The sequence below is a fragment of the Acipenser ruthenus genome, chromosome 22 (assembly GCF_902713425.1).
Source record: "Acipenser ruthenus chromosome 22, fAciRut3.2 maternal haplotype, whole genome shotgun sequence".
Lineage (NCBI taxonomy): Eukaryota > Metazoa > Chordata > Actinopteri > Acipenseriformes > Acipenseridae > Acipenser > Acipenser ruthenus.
In genome coordinates, this window is record NC_081210.1 from 2,490,335 (window position 1) to 2,508,628 (window position 18,294).

The 18,294-nt window shown below is 40.5% G+C and overlaps 1 protein-coding gene across 6 annotated transcripts in view; it reads left to right on the forward strand.

Moving 5' to 3' along the window:
* Positions 1 to 12,340, forward strand: part of LOC117431705 (trinucleotide repeat-containing gene 18 protein-like) — a 64,298-nt gene extending 51,958 nt beyond the window's left edge. For all 6 annotated transcript variants that reach the window (XM_058995774.1, XM_034052961.3, XM_058995776.1 and 3 more), the window contains 8 exons: positions 2,444 to 2,519; positions 2,869 to 2,977; positions 3,454 to 3,570; positions 3,937 to 4,095; positions 4,256 to 5,535; positions 5,889 to 6,125; positions 6,693 to 6,767; positions 7,697 to 12,340. In XM_058995774.1, coding sequence (XP_058851757.1) covers positions 2,444 to 2,519; positions 2,869 to 2,977; positions 3,454 to 3,570; positions 3,937 to 4,095; positions 4,256 to 5,535; positions 5,889 to 6,125; positions 6,693 to 6,767; positions 7,697 to 7,903 — 2,260 coding nt within the window. In that variant the 3' untranslated portion in view covers positions 7,904 to 12,340. The remainder of the gene's footprint in view (positions 1 to 2,443; positions 2,520 to 2,868; positions 2,978 to 3,453; positions 3,571 to 3,936; positions 4,096 to 4,255; positions 5,536 to 5,888; positions 6,126 to 6,692; positions 6,768 to 7,696) is intronic.
* The last annotated feature ends 5,954 nt before the right edge of the window (positions 12,341 to 18,294 follow it).

The window sequence follows — 18,294 nt, forward strand, 5'->3', positions numbered from 1 at the left end:
TCTTGTCCACACGTATGACGATATTCATTTTAAAAAGGTGCTGGTAGCAATTGAAGAGAAGCTGGCATTTCCGAGTGGTTTCCAGTTTATGTTAAGTGCAGAGACGGCATGAATCCCTAGCCGCTTAGATACCAGGATCCACTGTTTATTTTTCTTCTTCTTGCCCATCGTCTCAATTGGTGCAGGAGCACTTACTTTGAAACTCTGACCTTTTTTGATGAGTCGTAGCCTCTCGAGGCTTCTGCTTACCTCTTCTGTTTGCCTGGAGCCACATTTAACTTTTTGCTTCAATAAACTGTGTGGCCAACATCTAAAAGCAGGCTCCCTCAAAGCTGCCAGATCCTGCTCCTGGGAGTCGCTGGCATATTACGAAACCCACTCGGAATCCGAGGGCAAATGTATTAGTTTTGTGTTGGACACAGACAGATAGTCCTCATAAGGATTTATTGTGATTGATCACCCAGGTCAGTCCCTCTTGCCCATGCTATCAAGATCATCCTGTGACATCTATTATAAAAGTAGTATTTTTAAATAAAATCTGAATTAAAGTAACAGGCTTCAATTTTAGTTTAACGTACATGCACTGGGAGTTCTTCACTTCTTCTTATCAAGTTTTTTTTCCCCCTGCAACTGCATTTACAGAGATCCTTCAAGGTTAATGATTGGATAGGGAAAAGGATTGTGACTTTTCAGCACATTGCACTTGTGTCAATTGGGCAAAAACCACAGCCTATTGAAGATGTTAAGAACTGCGCATTTAAAAAAAACATCAGTAGTTGCAGAGGATTTCAATGCATTTCAAATGGGTGATTAAAGCTTAGTGCTTAAAGTTGGGCATTTCTTTTGGAGAGTCCCAAACAGTACACAGTTGACGCTGATTGTGACACTGAATGTGCTATTGATCTTGCCTCCTTATCCTCAGGAACATGAGAATTGAAACATATATCCAGCTCATGCGGGAATGAAGAATGATCCAAGCACTTGACAAATGTAATCCCTACTGCAATACCCAGCCCCTTGGAACATAATCGAAACTTGAGCATCACCAAGAGGCCCACTGTAACGAGCCTGTGACTAGTGGTTATGTGAAGGGAAAGCTGCGGTACAGTGGCTTTGATTGGCTGCTGTCAATGTTGAGACCAGAACCAAAGTCATGGGGCTGCCATTCAACCGCAGTGGTCTTTTCAGCCCACTAGAGATTACATATTTACAAGCTCATCTGACTTTGTTTTCATGCTCTATCCCACCCTTGCAACAGTTAAGAAACCAGCCAAAAGAAAAGCACTTGAGGTCAAGAAGTCCGTGTTTTTTGCCCTCTGCAAACAGCGTCCTTCAGTTCAGCTTAATCAAGAACAGGCAGGCTTGTCAAGCAGGCACCCCCAGCATCACAACGAGGCCCTGGACAGCCTCTCGGAGCCCAGCTTGGTGCTCCAAACCAGTCCCTGCCAATGCAATCCACCAGATCAAATAACACGTCAGTCCAGATATTTATGTTCTAAACATACATCACATTCAAAACAAATTAATTGAATTGAACATCCATCCACAGTGGATTGGAGACAAATGGGGTTCGCAACACCACCTCACCTATTAGAGGTTATGTATTTGTGTCTAAATCTTTAAGCCTTGGAATGGTCAAGAATTGTTTGGAAAGACCAAATCTAGACCTGCAGCAACTGACTATATAGTTCAGGAAAATAAAAGGTCTCCGGATTGACTGTATAGTAAATGCAGTTTTTTGGAAAGTGATTCCGCAGGGAAGCTAGATAATTCAATCGTAAGGTTTCTACTTCCACAATCCCATAAAAAAAAACACCAGAGACCAGAACCTCTATCCCAACATCAACCACAGACCTGAAAGAGGTTTGAGTTTTACCTTTGGGGTTTTTGACTGCTCCTACATATTTACAAGCTCATGTCAGTCATGGTGTTTCTTCTTAAGGACGAGGAGGGTTTCACATCTGCCCTCTCGCCTCTCCACTCGCAGCACTGGCTCCTGAGAAAAGACAACAAAGGAATAAGCATTGATCGCAGGAGTAAACTAATCAGACATCTAGGCATTTCCACAAACCTCATAGAATCCCCTCTAATACCCAAGTAAGACCAGGCACCCAGAGGGGCACAATCTCGGGTGAATGACCTTCCAGCAGAAGGAAGGCGTTCTGGAGTATTCCTTCTCCGAGATGTTCTGTTTTTAAAAGAGCGTTAAAATGTTCACTTACAAACCTGAATCTATAATCTTTTAGCCTTCCTTGCAAATTGAAATACCTGCAAATCCACCAGATACAATAATATAGGGCCAGATCCTTTTCTTCAAGCGAGATACATTTACCGAAATCCGTATTTCTTTTGACCGTATTTCCCTGAAGAGGGGAGGGTGAAGGGCTTGCTTAGGCAGAGTCCTGTTACCATCGTACTCAGCAGTCTTGTGTTTTTTGTTCAGATACCGAGTTGTTGTGGAAGGAGAGCGAGGAAACCGGCCTCACATCTACTCCCTGGAGCAGCTTCTACAGGAGGCGGTATGTACACTGTCTGAGTGGAATAGAAAGCATGCTGTATGCCAAGGAACATAAATGAGCCCCCCAAACTCCCAATTTCTCCATAATAGCTTTCTCTCTTAATCTGTTACAATATACAATTTCCAACCTATTTAGAAGAATTTGCAGATCACTGGTGCACGTTGATTCTACCCCCATTGTTATAAATCTAAGACATATCCTCTGGATTCTGTTTTAAATTTTCGTGGACTTCATGAAAATCCTACTTTTATTTATGCATGAGTTACTATCGCCCATTTAATCCACAAATTAACTGTGCACAGGAACCTCGGGTAATTTAAAAACCATATATCCCAATTGCCCTCCACAGATTATTGATGTGAAGCCCCCCTCTGTGCGCTACCTCCCTGAGGGAACAAGAATCGCTGCATACTGGAGTCAGCAATACCGCTGCCTGTATCCTGGAACCGTGGTCAGAGGTAATATACTAGTGTGTCCTGTTGTATCTTGTATTCTCATCCATGTTTTTCCTACCGCAGCTACTGCTGTATTTCAAATCAAAACTCTCTAAAGTTTTATGGTTTTGAGAGACAGGACCTAGAACTGTGGCTCTCAAAGACAATCCATTCATCTTAGTCAGCCTTGGCTTGGAATTCTTTGCCTCTAGTGAGGTTTTGATTGGACGTGTGCCGCATGTGATAAGGGGGAGTTGGAAGGCAAAAACAACTTTTAACCTCCACCCTCTCCCTCTGAGGGATTTCTTTTAGATATGAGCTGTGTTTGCAGAATACCTACAGGAAATACAGATCAGATTTTTTTTATTTTATTTTGTATTTCCTGTGTGTTACCTGAGGCTACAGCTCCAGCTATGAATCCTGATTCTTCCACACAATTCCAGATGTTCTCCAGGCCCAGGCAAGCGCTTAAACCTTGTCCTTTGCTTCTTGTCATGTAGGGAGCCCAGATGTGGATGAGGGTGATGATTTGATAACCGTGGAGTTTGACGACGGAGACACAGGGAGAATCCCCCTGTCGCACATCCGACTGCTGCCTCCCGATTATAAGATACAGTGTAAGTATTATATAACAACCGGAAACATGCTTGGTATTGTTTTATGAAATACATCCTACAAAACGTTATATAGGGACATACCCAAGACAAGGTCTGGTTAACTGGTTTGTTGTGTTGAGTGGGGTTATGTTTCCTAGACCTCTTTAGAGGTCAGCGATGGTGAGAGTTCTCTCAACCTCAAAATCTGTTCAGAATGTTGTTCATTGGTTTCTATAACATCAAAAGTACTGTACATTTGTGTGCAGCATGGTAAGCGTGTGGCACTGTTTTGGCAGCCATTTATTCACACAGAAATCCAGAATGTTATTTTTCGCTTTTCCCCACTGTGCAAGGTACCCAGGTTTAAGTCAGGTTTGATGTTTACAGGTGCAGAGCCTTCTCCTGCCTTACTGGTGCCCAGCACAACGAGACGCAGCAGGAAGTCCAGCAAGGATGCCGGGGAAGGCAAGGAGGCGAGCGTCCAAGTATCGGAGGAGCCAATTCCAAAGAGCCGAGGGCGCGGCAGGAGGCCCAAACCTAAACCTGGTACAGTGACCTGCTAACTCCTCTGCAACCAAATAAATACACAACCATGTACTGTGTAAAATAATACGAACTATGTTAAACATAAATTGATTAAAAGTAGAGGCTTATTCTTCCAAACATTATGTATTCAAACCCTGATGTGTTTTTCTAACTTGTAAAGGGCCTGAAGTTGTTCCTGAGAATCGTGAACAAGGAGAGGTGTCTGCTTCCACAGACACCCAGGAGAGATCAGCGGCTCTGGGGAAAACAGGTCCCAGGCCAGGTAGAAAGTGCCAGCAAAGCCCAAACGCTGGCTCTTCTGTGGCGATGTCTACTGAGAAATCGAAGAAAACCACAAAGGGGAAGATTCCTTCCAAAGGAAACGCTCAGCAACAGGCGTCCTACACACCACCTGTTTTTGGCAACGTCCTTTCAGATTCCTACAGTGACCTCTCGGGTTCATTCTTAGCCAGTGACAACAGCCAGGGGAAAGTGAAGTCCAAGAAAGGGAGGAAAGGAGATGAGACCCAAAGGAAGAAGCCCGAGTCTGAACTTAAGATCAAGCTGGATCACGAAGGAGTGACGTCTCCAAAGACCAAGAAGACCAAAGCCCTGATGATGATGGAAGACCAGAGCCTCTCAGGCAAGAGGGACAACAAGACCATGATGGGCATGGCTTATCCCACGGTCATGATAGGGGAGGTCAAACAGAAAGCAGCCAAGACCAAAGCAGGGGAAAAGGAAAAGCCGAGGGCTGGCACTGTCTCCACGTACAGCCTAGGGAAGCTAGGGAGAAGCGTGGACGGCTTGGTCAAGGTAAAGGACCCAGAAACAAATAAGGAGAAAGAGGAACTGGATGCCAGCAGCAGCAGCAGCAGCAGCGGCGGCAGTGGCAGTAGCAGCAGCAGCTCTGAGTCAGATGGGGAAGAAGAGGAGCAAAATCAGGGTGGAGCCCAAGAAGACAGCAGCTCAGCCAGCTCCAGGGCTTCCAGCCCCATCTCGTCCACCAACTCCTCAACCTCCTCCTCCAGCAGCTCCTCCTCCTCCTCATCCTCCTCCTCCTCCTCCTCCTCCTCCACTTCCTCCAGCTCCAGCTCTTCTTCATCAACCACTGATGAAGACTCCTGCAGTTCAGATGAGGAGAACCCAGCCTCACCGCGCTCCACTTCTCCCACCCAGCAGGCCCATCCCCAAGCCGAGGACAAGCTATCAGGACAGCTCCAGACCTCTTCCTCCTCATCCTCCTCCTCCCCATCTCAGACCAGGAGTCAGAAACAGCAGCAGCAGAAGCAGGAGCAGCAGCAAGGCAAGAATCGACCGAAGAAACGGGAAGGAATCCATCTGCCCACAACCAAGGAGCTGGCCAAGCGACAGAGACTTCCTTCGGTGGAAAACAGACCGAAAATCGCTGCCTTTCTGCCTGCCCGGCAGCTCTGGAAGTGGTTTGGCAAACCAACCCAGGTGAGCTTTATTCTATAATTTGTAAGCTGTTGCAGTTACTGACGTGTGGTTGGTCGTAATTATTTATTTATTTATTTATTTATTTTTGTTTATAGCTCCTTTTGGTTTGTCTCCCTCTTAACTCTCCTTTTAACTGCTTAACCCAACAATCTGTTTAAAGGTTATTTAATCCAGACCTAAGAAACTCATTTATGTCTGGTGCCAGAAACATGTACTTGATAACTGCAAGTTTATTATAGTCAGCTGCTGCTGTGCCCTATAATGAAAAACACCGGGTGTGTGTTTTTTTGTTTTGTTGGTTTGTTTGTTTATATATATGCCTAAATGCATTTTTTTATTTTTTTATTTTCTAGAGGCGAGGAATGAAAGGTAAAGCCAAGAAGCTGTTCTATAAGGCGATTGTGCGAGGGAAGGAGATTATACGCATTGGAGACTGTGCGGTTTTCCTGTCTGCTGGGCGGCCCAACCTGCCCTACATTGGGCGCATCCAGAGTATGTGGGAGTCCTGGGGAAACTACATGGTGGTCCGAGTCAAGTGGTTTTACCACCCAGAGGAGACTAACCCAGGGAGGAAATTACATGATAGAAAGGTGAGATTTGGTGAAAAAAAACACTGATTTAAAGTGTAGTGCTTTTTTAGAGGTACTAAATAACTAACACTGTGATTAAATATAATTGTATGATGTCATGCTAAAACCTCCAAAAACCTATTACCTTAACGTTGATTGATTTGGTTCTACTTTTACAGCTGCTATAAGGATAGCGCCACCATAGTTACCATCTCTGCTGTTCAGCACTTAAAAGAATATGACAGGGTTTTTTTTTCTACAATGGAGGTACACTGGGTACAGTTACAATAAAGCTGCACTCATCCATAATATGCCATGTCATTTGAAGCACTGTTCGATCATTAATGCATGCAAACCTGCTGGGAAACCGTGTGTTTCTGGTATAGCTCATTTTGAATGACATATACAGAATGTTTAAAACGTTTAAAAGCACATGCTCCTCTCATGGCTTTCCACAGATCCCAATGTACTTTAAGAAAAAAGGGTTTTAGTCTGATCTGTTCAGACCATCGTTCTTGTAGTCCAGACTTAAATGTTCGCTGAAATAGCTGTATAACGCCTCTTCTCGTCTCCCTCTCTCGTTGGCAGCAATGGGATCAGAAGTCTGGGAGAGGACTACCAGCTGCTCTCCAGGCCTCCAACCAGAGAAAGGACTTCATGGAGGTGAGTTCAAGCCCTGGCTACTCTTTGTGCATGTGTGGGGTTCTGCAGATAATGGGAAAAGCAAGCCAAGTCTTTGTTTTAGGTTTTAAGTTTCTAACAACATATAGCCGTTGCAAAAAAATGTGGATTAAATTTCCATGAGGAATGCATGAGCTAACCCAGGAGCACGGGTTGTTGTCCAGATTCCCTGCAGCTGTGGAACCAGGCGTTCTTGAGGCAAGGTTTTGACAGAACTTTGCTTCTTGACTAGACTTGTGTGATTTTAAATCCTAACTTACCGAGTATAATACATTCCAGACTGTTTTGTTGCCAAGTTTAAAAAAAAACAATAAAAAAAACAAAGTTTAGCAACTAGAAGCACCAGTCAAAATAAACTTGTATTTATAATAATAATAATAATAATGATATTGATAATAGAAAAATATACTTTGAATCATTTAGGTGGTATGTATGAAATTTGTTTGTCATTGCAAGCTGGCTGAGATAATAAGATGTTGCTGAAATGTTCACAATAGCTGCAGACGTGCTCTCCGTTGATTACAGTTCCGGACAATCACAGTATTATGGATGATGTCATTGTTTCTGTTAGCAAAGGGAAGCATCACCTCTGCACATATGTTGTAGACTAATTAAAAAAAAAAAAAGAAATGCAATTACTGTATGAGCCCAATATTTTTTTTTTTATTTTATACCGTAAAGCGTAGCAGTGCTGTGATCTTTTTTATAAACCCTGCAAATATGATATTTTTCTATTGCCAACTTAATTATACATTTCACATTATCAAAACAGCATCAGTATTGTGGTGGTTTGCTTTTAACAATGTACAGTATATAATAATTCATTTTTGTATGACTTTCTATTGAACTAATGCTAAGTGTATCGTGTGTGTAACAAATAAATCTCTCCCTATGTTCTTTCACCCACGCAGCGCGCCCTGTACCAGTCCTCTCACATCGATGAAAACGACGTACAGACCGTCTCTCACAAGTGTCTGGTGGTCAGTCTGGAGCAGTACGAGCAGATGATTAAAACCAAGAAATATCAGGACAGCGAGGATCTGTACTACCTGGCTGGGACGTACGAGCCCACCACTGGGATGATCTTCAACACTGACGGAGTGCCCATCATATGCTGAGGAGCAGCACCGTTTCTGTAATGCGTAAAGAGGGACCAGAGCCTCTAATGCTCAGTATTTACCAGAAAAATTCAAGCAAGGCTGCCTTCAAGAGCAGTGCACGTCACGCCTTGGATAATGCATTGCAAAAAGAGAAAAAAAATTAATTGCGGAGGAGAGACAGCAGTTATCTGTTCAAGGACGCTCACCTTCTTGGGTTTACTGATTCTGTGAATTACATAGAAAGAAATAAGGTGGCGGATGAGAAAAGCCTTATAAAAGTGCTTTAGAAGCACATCATTAGGTTCTTATGGGGAAACGGTTAGCTGCCTGAAGAAATGTTTGCCCTCGGTACAAAATAACACTATCGGCTCGGGACCTGCAATTTATTTGACTTGGAATAAAAATCAGCTGCATGGCAGCTCGGAGCAGATCTGTATTGAAATTTGTACCCTTGGAGGCAAGATGACATTATCAGTCTGAGGACTTCTTCTGGGAAGCTGGTCACCTGACTTTTTTAAAGGTGTAATTACATCATACAAAATAACCTTTCAATGCATTCTCAGAGCTGCAAACCTGGCCTGCCGGGCAGAAAGACGTTTTGTGCATAATATTGATATGTTTGTGAAAAAGAAGGAAAGAAAATTGGGACTGAGCTGAGGTCATGGTTTCACCATCTGCTGAGCGCTAATTGTGGCCTTGTGGAAATAAGGATGATGCAAACGTGTTGAAGATGTTTGAAAGGCAAACTGCATTTGTTTTAAAAGAATACATCAGCACCAGCCGCAGACATTTCTACCAGCAAAGCTTCAATTAAAGATGACACGGCTCATACGGGACTTAGGGGATCTCCGAGGCCAGAAGGTTTTATGATAATCCTCAGGCAATCTGCAGGCCTGTTACTATCCTGCTTCTAAAGCGATTAATTAAAGATGACAATAACAGAAAACAAACCTTCGAGGGAAGGTGACGTCATCATCATAGTCATCCCACAGCCTTCTGGATAACCTGTTGTGGCGATTTATGTACCTAGGGTTTTCCAAGCCCTAAATTGCGATATGTAAAAATTATGTATTATAAAAAAAAGAAGTAAATAAATCAGTGATAATAATGACGACAGGATTTGGTGACAGAAAAAAAACTTTTGCAGGACTCGACAGTTTAACTGGTGAATGAGGGAGCCTGATTCTTTCTGTATATTACGCAGGCATATATAAAAAAAACCTAAAGACTTTTTCGTGTATTATACCTTCAAGTGAATTTTTTTATATTATAAAAAAAAAAAAAAAAAAAGCTTTACAAAAATGTGGGGAAAAAACATCAAAATAAAGTCAGGAAACCTAAGGTTGGGGTTGATATGGTATAATCATGCTTCTGGAACTAAACCCAGCAACAGGTCATTTGCATGAGTAATTGTATTAAAAAAAAGAAAAGAACATGTAACCTGAAATCCTAACAGTATTTTGCCTTGTGGCTACTGTGAGAGAAGAGAGACATCGGGACGTTGGCTGAGAGCACTTATTCACTGCCGGATGCCTTGTGTAGAAGAGGAGTACTCGGACAATCGATGGAAGAGGAGATCCAGATGTGTTTGTTTTGTTGACGCAGGTCTCCTCTGTGTGATGTAATTAAAGAGAGGACTGCTGTTCCACCCGTTTGGCTTCATTATGCCATGTATGGTTGCTTCCACAGCAGTGTGATCGTTGGGCTTTTAATGAATCCAAGTAGCTGGCAGCTAGCCTCTTGATTTAGCTGGAAACTCCTTATCTTTTGTTTATAAAAAAAAAAAAAAAACGAATTTGTTTTCTTTAAAAATTGTCCTTTTAAAGTAACAAACCTATAAGTGTCCAACTGTAAGTACCACATATATAAACTAATATATTTCTTACCAGTTTTGTAATGAAGAGGTCAAACTATATAAAATGGAGGGCCCTATTTGCAAAGCTTTGAATGCATTCTCAAGGTTTAAAATACAGTTCATGAGTTTCCATGTAACTGAGCCACTTGCTCATAACACGTACACCTTGTGTTTTGACCAAGCTTGTAGAAAAGTGCATTCTTTCTTTTAATAGGGTGTCAAACTGTACCTGTGCATTTCGTTGATAGATGTTGATATTTGAACAAACACAGTAGCTGGGATTTGAAGGCGGCTCTCAGGCTAATGGGACCCATGCCTGTGGTCATGCCAGTAGTTAGTTGTGTTCCTAAATCTACATGTAGGTTTATAATGTAACAATCCAAGGCAAACGATACAAGGTACTCTTCAGAAAAGCCTCACTGTATCACACTGCTTTGGGAACCAGTTGGTTATTTCATGTGTACTGTATTAACAAGACCAATCAAACCTAATGGTCACTCTCTTGTTATTCATGCTGTGCGCAAGGTACAGAAATATGTTTTTTACCCCCTAGAGTGTAGATTATAATGCCATATGTGTGCCTAACCTGATTTAATGTTGGGTGAACGTGATTTGCTACATTGCACAAGGCTGAGAAGTCTTTGTTTTTTTGTCAATCTCTGTAAAAGGACCGGGAGGAGTCCCTGGGCTGTTATCATTGCAGGATTAAGAAGTGTGGTTGATTAGAAAAGGGCAAAATGGGTTATCGAAATGGTAGCATCAGAAAGAGGTACACAGACGAAAAACATGAATCAGTAATTCCAAGCGGGTGGTTTGTAAAGCTGGATGCGTGCTGTGATTAAAATGACGAGGGAAATTAAAGCATGCTTGTCCTTTTTCAGCATCAGTGAAATTAATTTGTGTCAAGTGAACTCAATTACAAAACCACATTTCTGAAAGAACATTTCAAATTCCATATGTGCTTATCAGCTATATAAACCATGACAATTTTTGAATTGATTTGACCCTTCCCTGCCTGCTGAATGCAAACCATCGCTTTGCCTTGCTGTTTAAAAGTCAGTATTATCTTGTGAAATTAAACCAATGTAGCGTTCATTCATAAAGGTGTTTACTTCTTAAAATGTTTACCGTCATTGACTACCTTTCCCGCAAAGTAAGAGCATCTGTTTTCATGGGAAGCTGTGGAAGAATTGCAAATGACCCCTTTGACGTTGATGATATGTTTACAGTAAACCAATGCAGCTTACTTTCTAGTCTCTGAAATGATTTTTATTTCTGTTATCAGAAACAGGAATTGTTTGCTGTCTGGGTATAAACTGAAGAGAATTGCATGTATTTGTTTTTGGACATGGAATTGCAGAATAATCACATCCTAAAAAAAAAAAAAAAAAAAAAAAAAGAAAAACCAGTTTGAATGTTGACAACCCCAAACTCCAGTGTACACGTGTCTCTGTTTAACAGTGGACTGAACAAGTGGAGCAGCACAACAAAGCTCTGCATTCGCTTTCTGTAAAACGGCATTGACAAAATTGAGTAACGGTGCCAAGTGATTCAGCTGTATTGAAACAATGGTAACGGTAACAGCAAATTGTATATCAAACACTTCTGTACCAACTCTGACCCATTTGTGGTGAACTAAGTGCCTGCTACACTAGAGGTCTGGCTTGATCTTTCTTTCTCAGTGAAACAGTAGTCTTTCTCTTCGTTTTCCCTGTGAAGACACATTTTATGTGTTGCGTGTTAAAACTTCAGTCACCGGAGTGGTAAGGAGAGCACTTGACAGTTTAGAAACTGCCTTGACTTCCCCTTGGCTCAGTTTGCAGTTTGGGCAGCACCGTAGGAAATCGGGCTACTGCTGCTAAAGCTTATCCACTTCCCCATGAATACTGTTAGTCACAAAGTCACGTCCTGTGGCTTGGAACAGCAGGCAGTGGAAGCACATTGTAATAAAGATATACAACTTTAGAAAGGGGGTGGGGGAATAGTTACCACCTTTTGGTAAAGATGACCTGAAATATGTAATATATTGTAAAGCACGATTTTTTTTTTATGTATGTATGTATGTATGTATGTAATCAATCATGTCCATTGTATTAAGTGATTGGGGCTTTTTGTACACTCAATATTTTACCCAGTATGTATGTATGTTCCCCTCCCCCTTACCCCACTATATAATTCTCCTATATAACTCATGTGCAATACTGCTGATTAGATACTCTGAGGTAGCTGCTAGTGGAGAAATCAAGATTTGTAATGAAAACAGTTCAAAGCAGACCGGAGGCCGGTCCTTCATTGGTCTTTGCTGTTTAGTTTCTTAAGTGTCAGTAAGGTCCTGAATTAAAAAATAATAATAATAAAATACTGAATAATTTAAAGAAAAAAACCCCAAAACCCATATTTTGGAATTTAAAAAAATGATCAAGATTTTATAATTAATGAGTCTGTATTTGGGGAGGACACCTGCTATGATTTCACTTTGTATAAACATTTAATCGTGTGTAAAAAAAAAACAAAACAAACAAAAACAAAACGAAAACCACCACAGAAAGAGCTGGAAATGTGGATTGTGTAAAAAAAATAAAAAAAACCAACAACTCACATGGAACATTTTTTTATTGAAACTACAGAGTTTTACAAAGTGTTCCCTTTAAAGCATTTTAGTAACTCTGATTTTATAGTTTATTCCTCAATAAACTGAGATAAAAATGAAACTTTGGAATGTCAAGTGTTTTTGTTCCTTATTTGTGCTAACTAAGGTTTTAAAATCCATTTTCTATTATTTTTATTATTAATGAAGTAATTCTGGATAAGGAAACATGGCTAAATGCACCACAAGCAGCACATTACAGTTATGAGACAACATTGTTCAGGAAAGGTTAAAAAGAACACATTATTTAAAGATAAAACAGTTACTTGCTGAACATTACAGAAAAAGCACTCTGCCAATAAAAACAAATGTACATCTTGATAGCAAAGCCAAAAGACAATCAAGTCTCTTGTTTTTCCACTTCCAGCATTTTAAGCAATCACTGAGAAACGTTGTTCAATCAATTCGATTAAAACAAACTCTGAAAGGGAGTTCTTTTGGAGCATTCACATATGCACCCAAAACTAACCGAACTGCACTCTGTTAATAAAAATCACCAGAAACGAACCACGTGTGAATGCACCCTGTGAAATACTCTCACCAGTCCAGTGACACAGAACGTACCTAATACAGTAGAAGTCTGACTTGGTGGTGTGCATGACTATACCACACTGTCAGGTCAAACTGATTTGAGGCGGAAAAACCACACCTCAAGATATCGTTTTCCCAAGAAGATTAGCCAATCAATGGTTGTAATTGAATTATTTCTGGTATCTCAAATCGCAGCAATGCAGAGATTATATCCGTATAAAACAAAAAACCTCAGACTTCATAAATTCTCTGCTCACATAGAAGCTCTTAGCTGAAACACTAGAACTCATGTAAAGTATGGAATTTACTATTCCACTTACCCCAAACCTGTACTGTAAGACCCTATTCGCACTTTGTTTATACCTCACTTTCCTATAACAGTAAAGGATTGTCCGTTTGACACCAGCTTTTAGAAAACTGCTATACTGTGTCTTCTGACGTTATTCGAGACTATAGCGGCCTCGCTGTAACACGCACCTTTTTATATACTGAAAGAAGGCCTGGCTCCTAGCGACAGTGTTAAATGTGGATAAAACGTATACAAAAGACTGCTATCTCAGGACATTCCTGGCTTCAATTAAACCCAGGTCCCGACTACACATCACTTAGCTCAACCCAATTACAGTTAGCATGAAAGGATGACGCAGTGTCATTTTCTATAAAAAATGTTTTCTCCTCTCCTGTCAATTGCCAGGGTGAAGCAGCAGCACTATATTGCCCATGGAGCTCCCTGAAGGAAGGCGGCTATTGGGAAGTAATCAATACCAGTATATAGGATTGATGTGCTGTTATTTCCCAAACCACCAGGCTTCATTAAAACAATGGGGTGAAGGGTACAGAATAGAGAAAAACCAGTGTCACTGAAGACAATAAAAAACAGCTTTTGAATATTTTATATTGGTGGACAACACTGACATGGGGAATAAACAGTAATTAAAATTGTGCCTATCCCCACTGGGAAATCAAACTGAGTGGTTTAGGCAACGCTGCCATGTTCTCTCGCTGATACAAGTGACAATATTGCTAGCCCTAATAACAAGGAATTGATTTTAAACCTTTTAGTGTAAAATATCTAGTAAGTGGATTCCATAAAAAAAAAAAGCAGCTGCTTTATAGAGCTATTCAATCAAACTTCTAGACTCTGCAAGCTACAAAACCTTTTTTTGCCCTAGAAGAAGAAACATATGCAGTCATGTATACAGGTGCACAACCCACATATTTATTCACTTATATTATTGAGCACTCAAGACTGGACATCCTTCAGTGAAAGCTACATCTGTAAAGACGTCTATGGGACTGAATAGCCTACTGATTGATACGTGTTAACGAACACGGCTTCATCTCCTTGTTTGCCCTTTTATTACAAGCTTTGCTGCAGCACCAGTCTAGCAGGTTCATGGTCTGTCTAAACAGAGTTGCGTCTCACAGCATGTGTCATTCCCATCTTCCAAAAAGTCTTGTGCACGCTTTTTATTTTCTGTCCATCGATAGTCGTGTTTTTTAAAAAGGACTGGTTGCAAATGGATAGGTCTCGCTTTTGACTGAATGCATTTTTCTTTCTTTACTGCGGCACGAACCAGTTTGAAAGGCCAAAGGGCGTCTGTGCACCCATTACTTTCGACAGAACTGCCCCCCCTGCTTCTCTCTCACACAGAGATGGAAATGCATTCTGTTCAGGATGTTCAGCTCCACGGCACACCAGCAGACCCAGCACTACATGCTAAAGTGGAGCTGATGGGCTCTTCCTGAGACTGCATTTAAAATCACACTCCTCCTTTCTTGCTTCAAGGGCAACCTCTGTGCTCCAGTTGCAGTGTTCTGGAAAACATAACTCACAATCCAACAACTATTATCTTACAAGAAGCAGGTGAAAAATAAGGGCCATGTTTTCGAGGTTCCTATGGCAACAGCGAGTGATATGCCCGATTGCAGTAACTGTAGTTTTTTTTAGACAAGCCACCCTTGCTAGAGGGAAAGGCAACATCCAACAGAACAGAAATATCACACTTTATGAAATATAATAATAATGATGATGATAAGGTTGCACCTTTTTTGTCCTTAAATTTAATGCTGGCTAACCTCCTTATAACATGGTTTTTTTTGCACGAGTATGGTAAAATACAAAAAAAAGCTAATTTCAAGCAAATATTTTTAAAGCAATAAAAATAAGTTAAATGAATTGCTATTGTAGTTCATAAACAAACTCATTTTACTGAACCAGCCCTTCAAAACACTCAAATTAAATAGGTGCGTGTTCCTTGTGGAGATACTAAACACGTGCGCGTGTTGCTTTTTTATTTTGAGATTATTGCAATTCAGCAAAAGTCAGCAGGAGGTCTCAGCTGCATATTCAAAGCATCACCTTACCCCAGTGTGCAACTGGAGCCTCCCGCCTCTGCAGGGCAACCAGGGGTCAGCTCCCCATGAAAAGGCGGCTGCTTATATTCACAGAAATCTGATAGAGATCCAACTAATCTGCAGAACAATATAGCTGCAGGCAGTCAGGGCAAAGCATTGGAAGGCTGTTTTAATTTGATTTATTTTTTTTGTATGTCATAAATCATAAGTTCAGGCAATGAAACATTTAGAAATGCTCTAATTTCTTATTGTGCACATGCATACAGCCAATCGCAGTGCCTTGCTCTCCTCTTTATTTAAAAACATAAGCATCACTTCAGTTAGTTTGATTGGTCATTGCAGGCAGCACAGATTTAAGCTGGGACCTTCTGCACACACGCAATGCTGTACTGTAGCTGACCTGTGTTTGGAAGCTGACGGTTACAGAAGGACCTAGCCAGCACTTACCTGTCTAACTATAAGCACAGGGTGACCAGCTGCCTCCAGGTTCACTGAGACAGTTCACTTTTTATTTATTTCACAGTACTCATAGCCTTTTACTTATCTCTGAAATGAGGGACTACAAGCGTCAGACTGTATTGTGATGAGTTAAAAATCCTGAAAGTTTCCATACAGTCCGATTGAACCTGAAGTCACCCTACTGTCACCCTATCTAAGCAATCATAAGATATAGATAGATATATATATATATATATATATATATATATATATATATATATAAATAATGGGAGGGTTTTGTTTGTCTTGTTTTGTGTTTACTACTCCTACTACTACTACTACTAATAATAATAATAATAATTATAATAATAATAATACTTCCTACCAAAATTAAGATGCCTTGGTTCGCATTCAGTTCTTTACGTAGGTTTTTTTTTTTTTTTTTTTTTTTTTTTTTCGATTTATCATTCAAGAACTGCAGTCGGTACAGGAATTGAAAAAAGGCACCCAAAAAAAAAAAAAAAAGATCTTCAAAGAACTAAGCTTGTGCAATCTGAGCTGTCAAACTAAAAACTGCAACTCCCCAAACAACACACGAATGAAACACTTCCAGTCATCCAACTATACGTTCATCAACAGGGTCTGGTTAATTCCATAAATGCTCCCTTCAAACTTCATTTGATTAGATTTCACCAGAAAAGCAATGTTGACCTTCCTGAGCTTAAGATAAATTCTCATTCTTATTTATTTACTTGTCAATTAGAAACGGAATCCCTTCCTGCTGAGTGAGGTAAACAGGTTTGTTTTTGTTTTGTAATCCAGTGTAAACAAGTTGATATTCTCAATAGGATGCCACTTTGCTGGGAGGACTGTGGTGTACTCTGCCTCCCCATTAGTTCTGAGCGTGGGGTGTAATTTAACCACAGTTTAAAAGCATTCCTCTAGGATTGCCAGGCTACTGGAAGATGTTTTTTAAATTAAGGCTGATATTCTGCATATCATGAAGTGCGCACGCATGGATGAAAATGGTCTTCTTGAAAACATGTCGGGGTATTTTCATATGAAGTACTGAGCCATCAAAAAAAACCAAAAACAATAACAAACGTTCCTTTGAAATATTTTCTTTAAGGGGTGAGGGGGAGAAGAACTATATAGTGGCAAGCCACAATTCCTCTGCTCTGTACAATCTAGCAAACAAACAGACAAAAAACAAAACATCTGGATTTGGAATTGATGATGAGCTCACATAAACATTAGTGCAATGACAGGTTTTTTTTTGTTTTTTGTTTCAGCAATCTGATTATATTGAGTGTTCAATTCAATAATAGCTTCCATACTTCAGCACCATTAAATCTGGTTACCATGGTAATCTACGTTTGAAATTGTCCAGATCTGAGCTCCTCTTTAGAAATGTTTATATAAGATAACTGCTTTGAACCAAGTGGATTTTCATCTATTCAGTCCTTCGCCCTGCATTCTTAATTCACGGGTCACGTATTTTTGAGATGTGACCTGAACCATGCCAGTGTAACCACTATAAAACTTTCATGACCACAGAAAATATCCCACAACCCTACAAAAATTCAGCTGACAAAATACAGTCTTGTTTTTTGGTCTAGAAGGCCACTTAATTTTACATGAGTTTCTAATTAACTGGCAGTGCTTGTAGCATCTTCAGACAAGTTGAAACACAATGCATTTGACAGACTACTTTTGCAGAAGGTCACTGATAGCTATCCTGCCCTTCAAAGAATATCAGTAAAAAGGGACTAGGAGAACACATTTGTTCAGTTTTAGGTATTAGGCACAACTCCAACAGGAATTAGATTATTGAAAGAAAGGTATTATATCGATATAATATTATACAGATGCTGGTGAAAAAAACAGGCCGAGTAATAATGTACTTAATGGCCACAGCTCCATTCTAAGCAATAATTACCATCAATTTAATATGCTTTTTTTTCAGGTTTTACACCCCTCAAAAGAGCTCGATTAACATTCTGTACTCTACTCTAGTCCTTCAAGGTCAGAGTTCAGTTGCATTAGCAGATCTTGAATTATGGTTATTTGACATGCCCATCCATGAATAAACAGAGTGTGTCAGTTTGTCTGCATTCTTAAACATGGAACAGATATTGAAATGGGAAAAGATAATGATGGTGCCTCTGGCAGGGTGCTGGAGAGGGGGTATCCTGTGGTGTTTTATAAGCAGCATGTCAGAATGAGGCGGGGGGTTGAATTACACTCTAATCTCAATAGAAGGTGGACCATGAAGGGTAGACTTGAGAAGTGCTGACGCTGCAGGTCCAGGGATAATCAATATCCACTCATCTCCTGTATACGCACTGACAAAGATACATTGCTGTGTTTCTTGAAGATGTTATGGTTGAATATTTCAAGTTGTGGCCGATATTTAAAAAGGTCTAAAACGGACGAGCAAGTTTGTACACGGACACTTCCCATTCACCACTTGACAATAAGTCTCAATTGAGCTACATGGTTTAGCAGCACAAAACAGGGGCTTCAAAACAGAATGCTGGGCTTTTATGATCTGGGTATTTGAAAAATGTACCCCCCCCC